The 15,059-nt window shown below is 39.2% G+C and overlaps 2 protein-coding genes across 2 annotated transcripts; both read right to left on the reverse strand.

Annotated features, from left to right (window-relative positions):
• Window positions 1–553: 553 nt before the first annotated feature.
• Window positions 554–2,882, reverse strand: LOC122668261 (isoeugenol synthase 1-like). The gene is made up of 5 exons (XM_043864850.1): window positions 2,703–2,882; window positions 1,558–1,692; window positions 1,167–1,401; window positions 868–1,071; window positions 554–750 (listed from the first exon to the last, which is right to left on the reverse strand). Exons 1-5 carry the CDS (start codon window positions 2,880–2,882, stop codon window positions 554–556), a joined length of 951 nt encoding a protein of 316 aa, XP_043720785.1.
• A 1,036-nt stretch (window positions 2,883–3,918) lies between these two features.
• LOC122667114 (isoeugenol synthase 1-like) lies at window positions 3,919–6,910 on the reverse strand. Its single transcript, XM_043863312.1, has 5 exons — window positions 6,691–6,910; window positions 5,558–5,692; window positions 4,558–4,792; window positions 4,254–4,457; window positions 3,919–4,131 (listed from the first exon to the last, which is right to left on the reverse strand). The coding sequence occupies exons 1-5, from the start codon at window positions 6,886–6,888 to the stop codon at window positions 3,935–3,937; spliced, it is 969 nt and encodes a 322-aa protein (XP_043719247.1). The 5' UTR covers window positions 6,889–6,910; the 3' UTR covers window positions 3,919–3,934.
• Between the last annotated feature and the right edge of the window lie 8,149 nt (window positions 6,911–15,059).

Below are 15,059 nucleotides of genomic sequence, written 5' to 3' on the forward strand. Positions count from 1 at the left end.
AGTAAGGTAGAGAAGAGTGCTGACCTAAGCTTATAAGAAGAAGACCCAATCCAAATGAAGAAGCACAAAGAGAGTGAAATAGAATATGATTTCGCCTGAAATGGCCTTGCGTCTTCTTAACTTAGCTAGAATATCTATCTACTCATGCTCTGATTTGATTAAATTCAGTAGAATCTGAAGAAGAATTGGGGGGGGGGGGGGGGGGGTTCTTTGCAATGGTTTTTTATCGGATTTCTCCGTTCCCTTTTACCAAAAAAAAAGAAAAGAAAAGAGAAAAGATTTCTCCGTTCCTCCGATCGATTGAGGAGCTTCGTTGTTCTGAGAATGCTCCGAAAGCTTCACCCTTGATTGTAACAGAAAGTGGTTCTAGTACTTGATTAGTTCTTGAGTGAAAATAAAATAAAATTGGGGAATAGAATCGAGAGAAACAGAGAGACAATTCGACTTTGCATCATTATATGTTTGATTATACAATGATGTTACACTGATTACATATTGCTTATTTTGATTTAATTGGGTAGAATTTGAAGAAGAATCGGGAGATCTCTACTATTCAGAATACAGAGAGCTTGGGAACGGGTGCATCGACCACACATATATCAAGAAGACGATCAACCGACATGTATTGATAATCTGGGTATAACTTGGAAGCTTCCAAATCATCCTTCCTCAGTTCATATCTCACTTGCTCACCCTTTACGAAGATGTTGTGAACTATGGATAGGCGTACGTTTTCTGGATGGAGTAGAACTGCAATAACATTATAAGTAGAAAAAGATTAGAAATATTGAATGGTTAGTTTCACATATATTTTGAGGTAGCTGGAGAAAGAATTGGTATAATTTACAAGCTTTCCCTTTTTCTTACTCTCAGAGTGCTTGACAATTTCTTCCTCAAGGATATGAACCTTTTTCAGCTTCCTTGTGGACTTATTCTCCCACAAGGAAATCAAATCCAACTGAGATATGATATTCCAGGGTGGCCTAAGGATGATGACTTTATTTAAGGTTCTTGGATCGACTGAGGCTTTGATTGTGTAGGTACAGACATCTTCCTCAAAATTCAGTACCACTGTGCATTGCAGTAATAGATTAGACCAAACAAATTGAAAATTGAAGGGAAAGCATCAATAAATATATGTATATAAGAATGTTTCCAATAGGTACCCTTTGCTTCACCATTGCCAAAGACTGTAACTTCCTCTTGGAGCAGATCATGAGGATGGAGTAAAAAATCTATGAAATATGCAGCAAGTGAGTTTGCTGCCACATAGGTGTAGCGAATCCCAGCTTCTTCTGTGGCTCTTCTTATCTTCTTCTTGTTATCCAAGAGGTTTTGGAATGGTGGAAGTGCTGTTCCCTCCCTGTCCACTTCATTGCCAAATTTTGAGGGAAGAAACCTCTGAATGGACAAATTAATAATATAAAGACTAAATGATCAGTTTTTGTGTGTAGTACTAGATTATAACAAGTTCATAGATGCTGAACTGAAAGAGAACAAATAGGCAAGCAAGTGCAAGTAGTAATAAAGAAATATATATATATAGCGCAGCACTACCTTAATGTTACCAGATTCCTTCATGGCATTGATGAGTTTGAGTTGGTCAAGGTGTTGAGGAACTGCAAGTGTAGAGATCACGACATCTACTTGCTTAAAAATGGATACAAGCTTCTCATGCTCATCCAATTCACCCTATTAATTATCCAAGCTATGCATTAATTAATGCCAGAAATCAATATATAGGCTCTATTAATAAGAATCTAAGAGAGATGAGAGATTAATTTGTACCACCCATGAAACAAAACTTAACTTCGTCAAATCTCAGTGAGTCAATTCATTCAGAAATTGGCTGATCCACTTACCAATACTAGATTTTGGTTCAACCACCTCTTTGATTGGACCCGCAAGAATCAGGTTTGACCTTTTTCTTTTCGATACGTGTTTCAATTTGGATCCTCTACTGCCAAGCTGCCCAGCAGTACTGTGCTGCTTAGACACGGCAAGGCGTGTAATCCGCCTGGCTTAACCCTGCCCAAACGCCTTGTTAGAGTGGGGGTAAGGCGATCATTGCGTGCCTTAGAGTGTCTGGGCAGCACAGTCCTACCGGGCAGCTTGGCAGTAGAGGATCTGGATTGAAATGGCTGGGGTTCCACGCAAAAGGTAGAAGTAATAATTACACATTGGATGTGAATGAGTCCGGATCAGCTACGCACATGGGGACGGGTGGGGACAGATCTGACCCCTTCATGGGGCATGGGTCCCACACCCCCATGGAGGGTTCAGTTAGATCTATCCCCACCCGTTCCCATGTGGGTAGCAAATCTAAACTCGATGTGAATAGTCCGATGTGAAGACTTATCGGTACTTGGACACCCTCTTTTAACAACTAGCTTTTAATTAAGATTTGAGTAGCCCATGTGTAGACTTGTAAGTACTAATTCTCTAAGAAAATTCATACACATATATCTTTAAAAATAAGTGGAAAAACATATGAGGCGCTGTTCTCTGTGCCGCAGCACTGCGCCCAGGCACATGGGGGTGGGCGCAATGATCACCTTGCTCCCTGAGTGGCAGGCCCATGTGCTTGCGGCAGAGAGAACATTCTCCCAATATTTAGCATTAGAAAACACATTGCAATTAGGCCTTAGAGCCATTGATATAAGAGAGAGAGAGAGAGAGAGAGAGAGAGAGAGAGAGAGAACCTGGAAGATGGTAACTCCCATGGATTGGAACTCTCGGTGCGCCTCTTGCTTGGAGGGGGTTGAAGTGGGCGATAATGATGAGCGTACATAAACAAAGGTTGGATGACCCATGGAAACACTAGCCTTAACCATGTATTTACCCACATACCCAGTTGCTCCAATCACTAGTATCTTGTCCATCATCTCTCTCTCTCTCTCTCTCGTATCTGAGTGATTTTTCTTTTTCTTCTTTCTCAACAGCAGCGAGGCTTTGTTCTTATAGAAAACAAGAGCCATTACCGTCCTCAAAAATTGTATCAAAAAGATATGAAAAGTGATTTCTTGTCGTCTCACATGTGAAAAAGATGAAGCATATTCCACACATATTTTTATTTTTTTTTGGTACGACATTATCCACGATCAGAGCAAGAAATGGAGGAGGTGGAAGTGATATCCTCAAACATGACCCACATCCATTTTGCCGAGTTAATATTTTTTTAAAAATCTGTTTGGAAGCCAAGCAGCACCAAATACCAATCATCCAGCTTGAACCTCTTGTGACAAAACCAATAGTCCAGGCATATTGGAGTCCAAAATACATTAGATATATTGTTTGAAGTGTGTTCATATCAAATTTTTATTTTTAATTTTTTTTTTATATATTTAATATTAAATTTATTAATTATGCATGATAGATAATTGAGTGAGTTATGATTGTCCGTAGATTTTCACCTAAAATCGTTCATGATTAGGGATAGAACTAGACATCTTGTACGTTCATACGGTCATCAAATATATATTCTTAGGAATGACGATTCCAAGATGCAAGTATGAGTGCACATACGGTGTGTGCATTGAACAAGATTCTCGTTAATAGAATTCTATTGGTCCTTTGATCTGAGAGGTCTTTGTCGTTACGATTACATATCATGGACTTTGGCGCACCAATGGGTGATATATCTTGGAATATATATTAGTGGACTAAGATTCATGGTCTCTTATCGTAAACGAGAGAGTCGCTCAATACAAAATCCACTACGCTATTGAGGAATATCAAGGAAAGAGAATGTATGTGTATGACTGGATAGAAATCTAGACCCATAATGATTTTCAGACATAAATGAAATTCCAAATTTATGTTTGATTATAAAATGAAGTTACATTAATGATTACATATTGCTTATTATTTTGATTCAATTCAGTAGAATCTGAAGAAGAATCAAGATGCTGGGGTGGGGTGATCCATCAGATATTCAAAATACAGAGAGCTTGGGAATAAGGGCATCAACCACACATATATCAAGAAGACGATCAATCGACATGTATTCATAATCTGGGTATAACTTGGAAGCTTCCAAATCATCCTCCCCAAGGTCATATCTCATCTGCTCACCCTTTACGAAGATATTATGAACAATGGATAAGCGTACATTGTCTGGATGAGGTAGAACTGCAATAGCAATAACATTATAATTAAGTAGAAAAGATTAGAAATTAATGTAAGAATTGGTATAATTTACAATTAATTAGCTTTTAATTGCTATTGTTTGTGAGGGATCGAACATTTCTTACTTTGAGAGAGCTTCACAATTTCTTCCTCAGGGAAATGAACCTTTATCACCTTTCTTGTTGATTTAATCTCCCACAAGGAAATTAAATCCAATTGAGATATGATATTCCCTGGTGGCCTAAGAATGATGACTTTATTTAATGTTCTTGGGTCGATTGAGGCTTTGATTGTGTAATTCGAAACATCTTCTTCGAAATTCAGTACCACTGTGCATTGCAGTACTAGATTAGATCAAGTAAATTGAAGGGAAATTAAAGCATCAAAATATATATATCTATATAAGATTTAATGTTTTTGAAGAAGTACCCTTAGCTTCACCATTGCCAAATACAGTAACTTCCTCTTTGAGCTCATCATGAGGATGGACTATCAAATCTATGAAGTATGCAGCAAGTGAGTTTGCTGCCACATAGGTGTATGGAATCCCAGCTTCTTCTGTGGCTCTTCTTATCTTCTTCTTGTTATCCAAGAGCTTTTGGAATGGTGGAAGTGTTGTTCCCACCCTGTCTGCTTCATTGCCAAATTCTGAGGGAAGAAACCTCTGAATGGACAAATTAAAATAGATAAACGATGTTATGATTGGAAGAACTCACCCTCATAAATTGGACGGGACTGATGTGGGACTATTGTACATAACATTACCCCACCCTTTAATGGACGAGGAGGCACACTCCGGATCAGGTAGCCCTTTCTAGGTGGCTCCACCTTGCTCCAGGATTCCTAGGGGCTCGCACTCTGGCACTAGGGGTGCAAGTTTGGCCTTGACGCCAGAACCCACCCTGAGCCCGAATAGGGCCTGGGTTTTTGTTCTTGTTCTTTCTTCTTCTTCCCAGCCTAGCAAGCCCATGGATCTTCCTTTCCCAGCCTAACCAGCCCATTCATCTCCATTTCTCCCCATGGCTAGGGCCAATCAGGGTCAGCCTGGCCCGACCCTAATGGTGGGTTAGGGTTGGATTTTTCTGGTCTTGAGTCAGGGCCGAGTCGGGCTTGGGCCCGGCTAAAGGGGTTCAAAAAGTTGGGCTGGGGTTTTAAAAGGCCCGACCCAACCTGACCCTGTTGCAACCCTATCTAGGGCTAGGTCGCCCCTCCCAAGTAGTCAACTGGAAGGACGGGTTAATGAAAGCACAAAGGTTACGATTAGAAGAACTCACCCTAAAAAACCAATCTTCAAGGGAAGAGAATCCAATATAATATATTCCCACATCCAAATCCTTACAGGACCGATGTGGGACTATTGTACATAACATACGATCAGTTTTTATATTGAATTGAGTGTAAAAAACAAGTAAAGAATAAATATCACTACCTTTATGTTACCAGCTTCCTTCATGGCGTTGATGAGTTTGAGTTGGTCAAGGTGTTGAGGAACTGCAAGTGTAGAGATCACGACATCTACTTGCTTAAAAATGGATACCAGCTTCTCATGATCATCCAATTCACCCTACATTATTCAACTTCTTTGAATAAGTTGAAAGTCATTTAATGCCGTTCTTATGTAAAATAACAAATTTACCCTTATTAAAAAAGCTATATTTAATTCTTTTGAGAATAAGACGATGAAGGTGTCAATTTCAGATACTCCCATAATAAAAACATGTAATTACTCTACAAAACCCAGAAGTGGATCCCCAAACAGTTCGGTGTCTGGATCGGATTTTTAAAACCATTGCATCCACCAACATTCTCAAATTGACTGATGATTTACTACTAAACTCGTTTAGCACCGAAACTGTAAGAGGTTTAAGCAAGTTCATACACATATTTACTAGTAATCCTCTAAAATAATTGGAAAAGCATATTTAGCAATAGATAGGGGTGAAACAGGGCCGGGTTTTTTAAAACCCTAGCCCAACCTTGAGTCCTTTAGCTCAACCCAAGCCCAACCCGGTCCTAGATCAGGCTGAGATATCTCAGCCCAACCCAGCCCAGGCCGGCCCTGATTAACCCTGATTTTTGTTAGGGCCGGGTTGGCCCTGAATGACCGGTCTCATATGATTGGATATTAGTTTGTTTCATTCTCAATTGACCATTAGATTTTTCTTTGGGTTAAAAAACTTAGCCTAACATCTTAAAATTTTAAATACTTTTGTTCAATAGATAATTAGTCTTTTTTTTTCTTTTTTTTTTTTTCAATTTTTGATAAACCAATAGATAATATACTAAACAAAAATTGTAAAATATAATCAATAAATTGAAAAGCATAACCTAAGACAGGGCCGGGCCAGGCTGGGCTTAGCCCAAGGCCTCAACCCTGGTCCAACCCGACTCTGAACCCGGGCTTGAAAATTTCAACCCTAACCCGCCTTCAAGGTTGAAAAATCTTGCCCAGGCCTTATTCGGACTCAGGGTGGGCCAGGATGGGCTCAGGCCGACATGACCAAACTTACCCCCCTTAGCAATAGACAACACATTGCGCATGAGAGAGAGAGAGAGGAATACTTGGAAGATGGTAACTCCCATGGATTGAAACTCTTGGTGCATCTCTTGCTTGGAACGGCTTGAAGTGGGTGATAATGGCCGTACATACACAAAGGTTGGATGACCCATGGATACACTAGCCTTAACCATGTATTTACCCAGATACCCAGTTGCCCCAATCACTAGTATCTTGCAGCTCTTGCTCTCTTCCCTGCCCATGATCTCTCTCTCTCTCTGTGTGTCTGTTTTCAGAAGGCAATGAAGAAGCTTGTTCTTGGAGAAAACAGAGCGATTACCATCTCCACAAACTCTAATTGTCTCTCTCTATATATACTGACGATTTCCCAATATGCTCAAGGCATGCATGGATCCTGCATGTGCGCGCCGTTGGGTAATGGTGGTCCATTCCCAATTTATGGATGCTCTCATGGGTTGACCCATTGCTCTACTAGGATTCATGCCACACAAACACACATATTTGTGGCTGCATTTTCCGGACATTTATGCTTCAATCATTTTTTTTTTTTTTAACTTTTTACCTTTGACATGTGCTATATATATAACACACACACACGATGGGTCTGTTGTTGGTGAAGCTTGATTTGGTCCAGAAAGTGCGGTTGAGACCTTCGGAGGGCCGTTTTGGCCTCGAAACGATCTTAGAACGTCGAAAAATGGGTCTGTTGTTGGTGAAGCTTGATTTTGAGCCATGTGTTGTATTTTGGTCCTGCTCAGGTGTTTTGGGTATTTTTGGGCTAGGAGCATTTGTGTACTTTCTAGGGTTAGGGTTTTCCTATATATTGTTCTTATCTCTTTGAGATAGAAGATGAGGGTTTTGTAATATTTCAGAGAAAATAGTGAAACCTGTTCTACTGCTCGGCTGTGGACGTAGCTTCCATCTTGGAGCTGAACCACATAAATCTCTGTGTTGTGTGTTGTATGCTCTCTCTATTTTCGTTTTTCTTCTATAAACCGCCATTCTGGGCATTGTTTTTTGTAACAGGGTCGAACCATTGGTTTGAATACGAGTTATTTTATAATACGGAGAAGGTGTTAAGCACCCCAGTCTATCCGGTCAAATTAATCTTCCTATTACTTTGCTAAATTGACGGAATATGAAACATGAACTACCACCGCAAACATCAAAGGAGACATCGGAATAAGAGTCATCGTGATCCAAGGAATTGAATCAATGTATTAACTAGGATGTCAACATAAAACATAGAGCCTATACTAAGCAATGACCATCTCGTCAATAGAGATCAGTATCCATTCTATAAAATATCATGGCATGTATATCACAATGGAAAGTTTAAAAGAAAATATTAGCATCCCACCATTTTCATGGAGAGATGGAAAAGGAAAGCAAACACACACACATAAAAAAATCACTAAGGAAAAGATGACTATCCTGTAGAGAATACCAAAAAATTAAAAAAAATAAAAAAATAATCTTATGCACAAGCATATTTGATATAAAATAGTAACAATAGGATGTGACCGCTACCTAGAGAAGTAGGATCACACACAGTATAAGCACAAAACCTCTATCTATGGAGATAGGATTGCACGCCATTAAAGGTGTACGTGTGTATAACTACTACCTAGAACGGTAGGATCGCACACACCTTGCTTATGCACCCTCAGAAGAGAAATGTGAAAGACAAAAGCAAGAAGGCACAAGACCAACTCCTCAAATAAGAGGTCATGAGTTCAAACCACCGTGGGGCCTATCCCCATCCCCTAATTCTCCTCCCCCCCCTCCCTTTATTATACAAGCTCTTAATCCAAAAAAAAAACAAAGAAAAAAAGCAAGAATAAAGAAAAAAACTAAAGGGAAAAGAGGAAGACTCCCCTATTTAAGGATAGACATACAAGATGATTGTATAGATCACTCTTCATTCAGGTGAAGAACCAAGTATGTAATAGTATTGCCAACAGTTAGGGCTCCGTAAGCTTTCCCTTGATTAGTACTTCGTGGATCTTTATCCTCTCAATTACTCTGTCCGTACTTGACCTCAAGTACATCTAACAGAGGAGGCAGAAATTACTACCCTACCCCTTGCCTGAACACATTGCTCGAGGTGGGGTCCACGTGGAATCCACCTCCCTCTATTAGATGTACTTGAGGTCAAGTACGGACAGTGTAATTGAGAGGATAAAAATTAGTACTTCATAGTAGTACTCAAAACTCATTTAAAGTGGAAGATTTTTAGTTTCTAGCAAAAAGATTTGGGACCAAAGACCCTTCTAACGTAATCCCTGTCAAATTTTCCAAAAAAAAAATAAAAATCCCACCATTTAGGATTTGTTTTTTTTGTTGAATAGAAGAGTAAGACTCTTAATCAGGATCACAAAAACCATTCAAATTTGGTAAAATACTCCAATCTAATGAATTGCATTGTTGTACATTCTTGAAGCACATTACATTTTACATACCAGCTTGAATTTATTTTCAACAAAATCCGACAATTTATCATAAACGAGTTAAAAAGTCTTTAAAGATTATAAACGAAATCCTCCCAAATGTACCCAAAATCTACCCCTCTATCTCTGCAACATTTCTCAAAATTTATATTATTTTTCAAATCAAAAGAATTGAATTTCAAATTACAGTAGAGATTTTTTTTCCTAACTTTATTTAGAATAATTTGAATTTAATTATACCATTATGTAAAATAATGATTACAAAAATTTTCTAGTTTATTGTTGATTTGATTTAACTTGTATTCTCTTTATTTCTCTTACCACCGAATGGAACCTCATTGAAAGTAGTCGATGTCACCTCAATGAAAATCGCATTCCACTTCTCACGCAAAGGAGGACACAAGAGTACCACAGTCTGTTTACTCGTGCATATGTGTATGCCTGAATTCCTGTTCACGGTCTTAGGTATCACTATTGGATCGGCCATACCATGCCGATTTGTATTGGTATTGGCATTGATTGATAGTGATACTTGACTGATACGAATCGGTCAATCCAATACAAATATCCATGTTTTTGTGAGAAAAAAAATGATGTTTTAATCCCGTATCAGTCTGATACGGATGATATTTATTGGCATCGCCAGCTATTGATACCTGTGCCAAATATGACACATTTGTCGTTGTTTGTTAATTATAAAAAACTATTTTTTATTTTTATTTTTTTATCCTTGTCCTTACAAGTCTCGATCAATATTGATCCGATCTGACTAAAATCGATCAATCCGATCCGAGATTAGGAACCATGGTCATATGTCCCACAAAGGGAATCTAAGAATTGAAAAGCTATTTCAAAATCTTCTAAATTAATTAAGCACACTAATAAGTAAATAAATAATTACTTTTATCAAAATAATTTTTTTGATAAAATTGTAAACAGTTATGGATCCATTTACAATGTTGCACTTGGATCAATTCCAAGATTTTGAAACAGTGGGTGGTACATAACTAAAATTTTTTTTTTTGGTAATGGTACATAACTAAAATTTGGGAAAGAAATTAAAGGGTGCTTCCCTAGTTACAGAAAAAGAAAAAGATGGGACATGATGGGTTCATTGAATCAAAAGAAAATTCCAAATCCAATCAATCAAACAGAGACTTAAGATTTTTATGTCACATTTCCCCTATCAATTGACTCAATTGCCTAGCAAAGAAAGTAGTCGACTCTCTTCTTTAAGGACTTTTTTTTGGCTTTAATGGAAGTGGATTACCAAGTAGCAGGATTGACCATTGTTCTCTTTGATTAAAAGAGTAAAGACGAGAGTAGAGAGACCTTGTCTTTATCAATATTGGTATCGATCTCATTATCGGTCTTATCAATAATGATTCGATATCGATCTTGAGCGGTTCGTATCGGTCAGGCTTATACCCTTGTTTTCTCTAAAAAAAAAAATTTTAATTTATTATATTTTTACCCTTGTTCATATCAATTCACCGATAAGGGATCAACAAAGAATTGATATTAATCCCAAAAACCCTAGAATTGGTCGTGGTGAAACATCTAAATCCTGATTTATCACAGTCAATTCCAACCCAAATAGCTTGATTCGACTGAACTGAGTCTAATTTTTTAAAATAATGGGTGCAGTACATAAAACTACAGGTCCAAAGTACTTAGAAACAAGGTATCTCACACAAGCAAGGGTGAAATGACCGTCATACCCACTGTCCGAGCATTCCTACCTAAGTGGGGTCCACATGAGATCCAATTGATTCAACTTTTGATAAAAAGTAATCCCATTTCATACGGTGATGACCCTCTAGCGTCAATTTGTTTTCCTCTTCGTAGATTAATAGAAGTGGGTTCACCTAGTAGTAGCAGGATTGACTGTTGTTGTGACGGGAAGCCAATGATTTTCATGTTAGAGTTTCTCTATCAATTGACTCATAAGTTGCCTGTCACATTAGGGAAAAATATCACCTCAATTTGTCTGCTCGTCAATTTTCTCAATTCCCTCTAACAAAGGGAAGTGAGGTGAGTCTCACTCCAAGCAGTGTGTTTGGGCAGAGGATAGAATGATCATTTCCATCCCTTGGAATTGAGAAAATTAAGGAGCAGAAAACGTGAGGTGATACAGATCCTTGAAATTAGTCATATTTCTTCATACAGTGACGATCGTTTTCAATTCTCGAGGACTTCAATCTGCATAAGATGCTCAGAGGGGCAAGTAGTCGTATTTCATACAGTGATTGACAGTTGTTTTCACGGTATAATTAAGACGTAGAGTAATTAATATGAGAGTAGAGACCCTAATTTGTTCTTATTCTTAACGACTTTTTGCATCAAATGTATCTGTTTCAATGCCTAAATTGCAATCGATGAGACTATAAATTGCAATTGCGGAGACTACAATATTCCTCACTTCAATAACACCCAACTCTTTCAATAGCATTGATTTGGTTTTTCTGCGGCTCTGTTTGGTTGCAAGGAGAATTAAAGGGATGAGAAGTGAAAATTTTAAACTTAAATAGGAAGTTTTTGTAATCATTATTCCATCTGAGTATATCACTTGTTCTAAATCATTTCATATTTGGTTATTATGTTATACCCGCACCCCGGATCATAATTAATTATTATTTCTTCCCCGTGACGTGTGGTTATCACTGCCACGTGCTAGTGAGGTGTTCTCACTAGTGGTCAAACCCAGCTACAAAATTATTGACCACAGTGCGGGTTTACCTGTGGAGGAAACTATTCGGGGTCATGGGGGACAAACCATGACAAGGAAATAGTAAGTTCTAGCCCTTAAGTTTATTTATTTACCCTTTCCCTCGATGTCCTCGAAGTGCGGGTCAAGATTTGGACCGCCCGGGCTATTTTAGTTGAGTTGAGAATATTCTATTTGTGGGTCCCACTTGCCCTGGGGAAACACGTGAAGAGCAATTATACCCATATCATGTGGGCTCATCTTTTAATTAGGTTCTTTCCTAATTATAACTAGTGGGCAGGCCCATTAGCTTAAGAGGCCCATTGGGCTTAAGTGGCAATTCAACTTGAGGGCCCATTTGACTCTATTTGACCCAAAGATGGGTTAACCCATTCCTGTACCCTAAATAAGACCATGGGTCAACCCATTAAGCCCTCTTGACCCATTTAACTTAAACTACCCATTTGGCCTAATGACCCATTTATCTTGGATCCACCCATTTAACTACTTGACCCATTTAACTTAAAGGACCCAAGCCCATTTTCTATAAATAAGACAAAGGGGGGGGGGGGAGAAGCATTCATTTTCATTTCTTCTCCCATCTAACCTAAATCGTGGAGGAGAGAAAGAGGAGAGAAAGGAGAAAGAAGAAAGAAGAAAGAAGGAAAGAAGAAAGAAGGAAGGAGAAAAGGAGAAAGAGGAATGGAAAAGCTTGGTTGAAGGCTTGGAATCTCACCTTGTGGAGCCCTCTACGTGGAGCTTTTCTACATTGGGGAAGGTAAGCCATTGAAACCCACATCTCTTCATCTATTTTGAGTTTTGAGGTTTGGGAAATGGGAGAGATTCGACCAAGGAATCGATGGAACCTCTAAACCTAGACTATAGTGGAGTTATTTCACTCCATTACAAGCCCTAAGCCTAAGTAATCTCTTTCCATTTAAGAAATTTAAGGTTTCTACCCTATTATGTCTTAATTTAGGTTCTCTTTGTTTTCCCTCTTAAATCCATGGGATTACATGGACCTAATGAGGTCTTAGAACCCTAATGTACCTAGGAGGAAGCTTTCTTGAAGCCTCCCTACCTTTAAACCCCTTGGAAAATGAATCCCTAGCAAGAAACCCTTCAATTTTCGATTCTGCAGGTATGTGGTTTTACATGTGGTTTCAGACCTGAGAAACCACACCTGCAACCACCCTTGGCAGAGACCTTCCTAAGCCCCTGGTTAGCTAGGACTTACATGTGGTTTTAGACCTGCAAGAAACCACCCTGAAATTACCTTCCCGAGAAGGCCCCTGTGAAGGTCGGATTTACACTCGGTTTCAGTTTTCTGAAACCACATCTGCATCCGACCTTGACTAAAATTGTCCTGAGCCCCTGTGAAGGTCGGATTTACACTCGGTTTCAGTTTTCAAACCACATCTCTAACCGACCTTGGTGAAGCTGTCACGAACCCCTGGTTTCCTAGGATTTACACTCGTTTCGGTTTTACGAAACCACATCTCGCAACCGACCTTGATGAAGCGCCTTCTGAGCCCTGGTTTCCTAGGATTTACATGTGGTTGCAGAATTTGGGCATGAAACCACTCCTGCAACCACTCTACTTCTGAAACCTTATACTTAAATGATTTATGGGAGACCTTTTGGGGATCCGTCCCTTTACTTAATTAACCCTATTTTCACTCTTTATTTAGGTTTAAAGTTTTCATCTTGTGACGTGTTACTTGATTTCGGCGACAACTCATAACATCGGGGCATAACACATATTGTGAGTGGGTTTGGTTGTTTGGGCTTGATATTATTATGGCATTGTATATATGTCATCATTATAAATTATTAAGCATGCTTACGCATATTGCATACTTTTATATATGAATGTTATGATGTTAATTGGAGATGCTTTACTTTGATGGGTCTCGGTGCCGGTGGGTGCCGGTGCCGGAACCCCGAACACTATATACATTTATGAAGAAATTATGTTGAATGTCATGTTGAAGCGTATGCGCCGTGCCGTCTGTGTAGGGCACTAAACCGGATGAAAAGTTGATGCGCCGGATTACCTCTCGGGACGATAGGACTTGCATGTAGGCTGTGGCTAGGATTTTACACCCTTATGCTACGACCCTTACCAACAGGGGTTTAGGTGTTGGGTAATCGACACGGATTACGTGGAGGTGGGAGAGGCCACCATGGTAGTATTGGTTATCGAGTGCGCCACCGAGTGGTCTTGGAGGCTTCGATCGGCGTAGGTCCCAGGTGACAATTGAGGTTTCATTGTGGCGATAAGTTAAGTGACCCACGTGTCTCCAGAGTTGTCACGTAGCATATGCCATTGACTTAGTTGTGATGTTAGGTGGAAAATTTACTTAACATATGCATGCATCATTGGACTATGTGAATTGTGTGTTTGTGCATCCCCATCCCCTCACGGCTCGGTGGAGAGCTAACCCCCTCGTGTACACAATTTTTAGATTATGATGCAGTGTACGGAGGAGCCGGAAGCGTGTTAGAGGAACATGGCAACGGGTGTCCTTGTGACAATTGTGCCTACGGGCCGTGAGAATTCTAGGGACTTGTTCCCCTTTTGTTTATTTTAGGGCGTAGGCCCATGTATAAACATTTACTGTTATACCCTTGTTGATCATTATTAGATGGTAATGAAAAATGGATTAACTACAGTATTTATCATCTAGGCTTTGATCATCTTGTAACTATTAATTTTATACGCTTCCGCAAAACTAGTGATCATTTGGAATGTAATATTTCCCTTTCGGCACTCTGATATTATATTGTTTTAATATTAGTTATGACTGTGCGTTGGGACACTGTGTCAGTGATCCTGGCAGCTTAGTAGGATGACAAGCGTCGTCCTAGTCACCCCTTATAATGTATTTTATCCTTTGTTGGGATGGGGGCGTGACATATTAAATTTCACTTTACTGTGCATCCAATTCCCTTTGGTTTAAAAAATAAAATAAAATAAAAATTACATGTAAAATATATCATTACTAAATATGATATGAAATTTAAGTAGTTTATACAATCACATGGGGTAATTATTACAGAAGTTTTTTTTTTAAAGGATTGAAAATTTTCACTTCCCGTCCTTCCATTCTGCCTTACTCCACTGCCTTCTACACCCACATCCCTTCCGCCCTGCTCCACTTCCCTCCATGGCAGCTTTGGTACTCCGTCCTTTGTGCCTGCCCCCCTTTCGCCTTACTCCCACTATGGCTGTTATCGCCAAAACTTTCTGCCA

The sequence above is a fragment of the Telopea speciosissima genome, chromosome 7, assembly GCF_018873765.1.
Source record: "Telopea speciosissima isolate NSW1024214 ecotype Mountain lineage chromosome 7, Tspe_v1, whole genome shotgun sequence".
NCBI classification, from domain to species: Eukaryota; Viridiplantae; Streptophyta; class Magnoliopsida; order Proteales; family Proteaceae; genus Telopea; species Telopea speciosissima.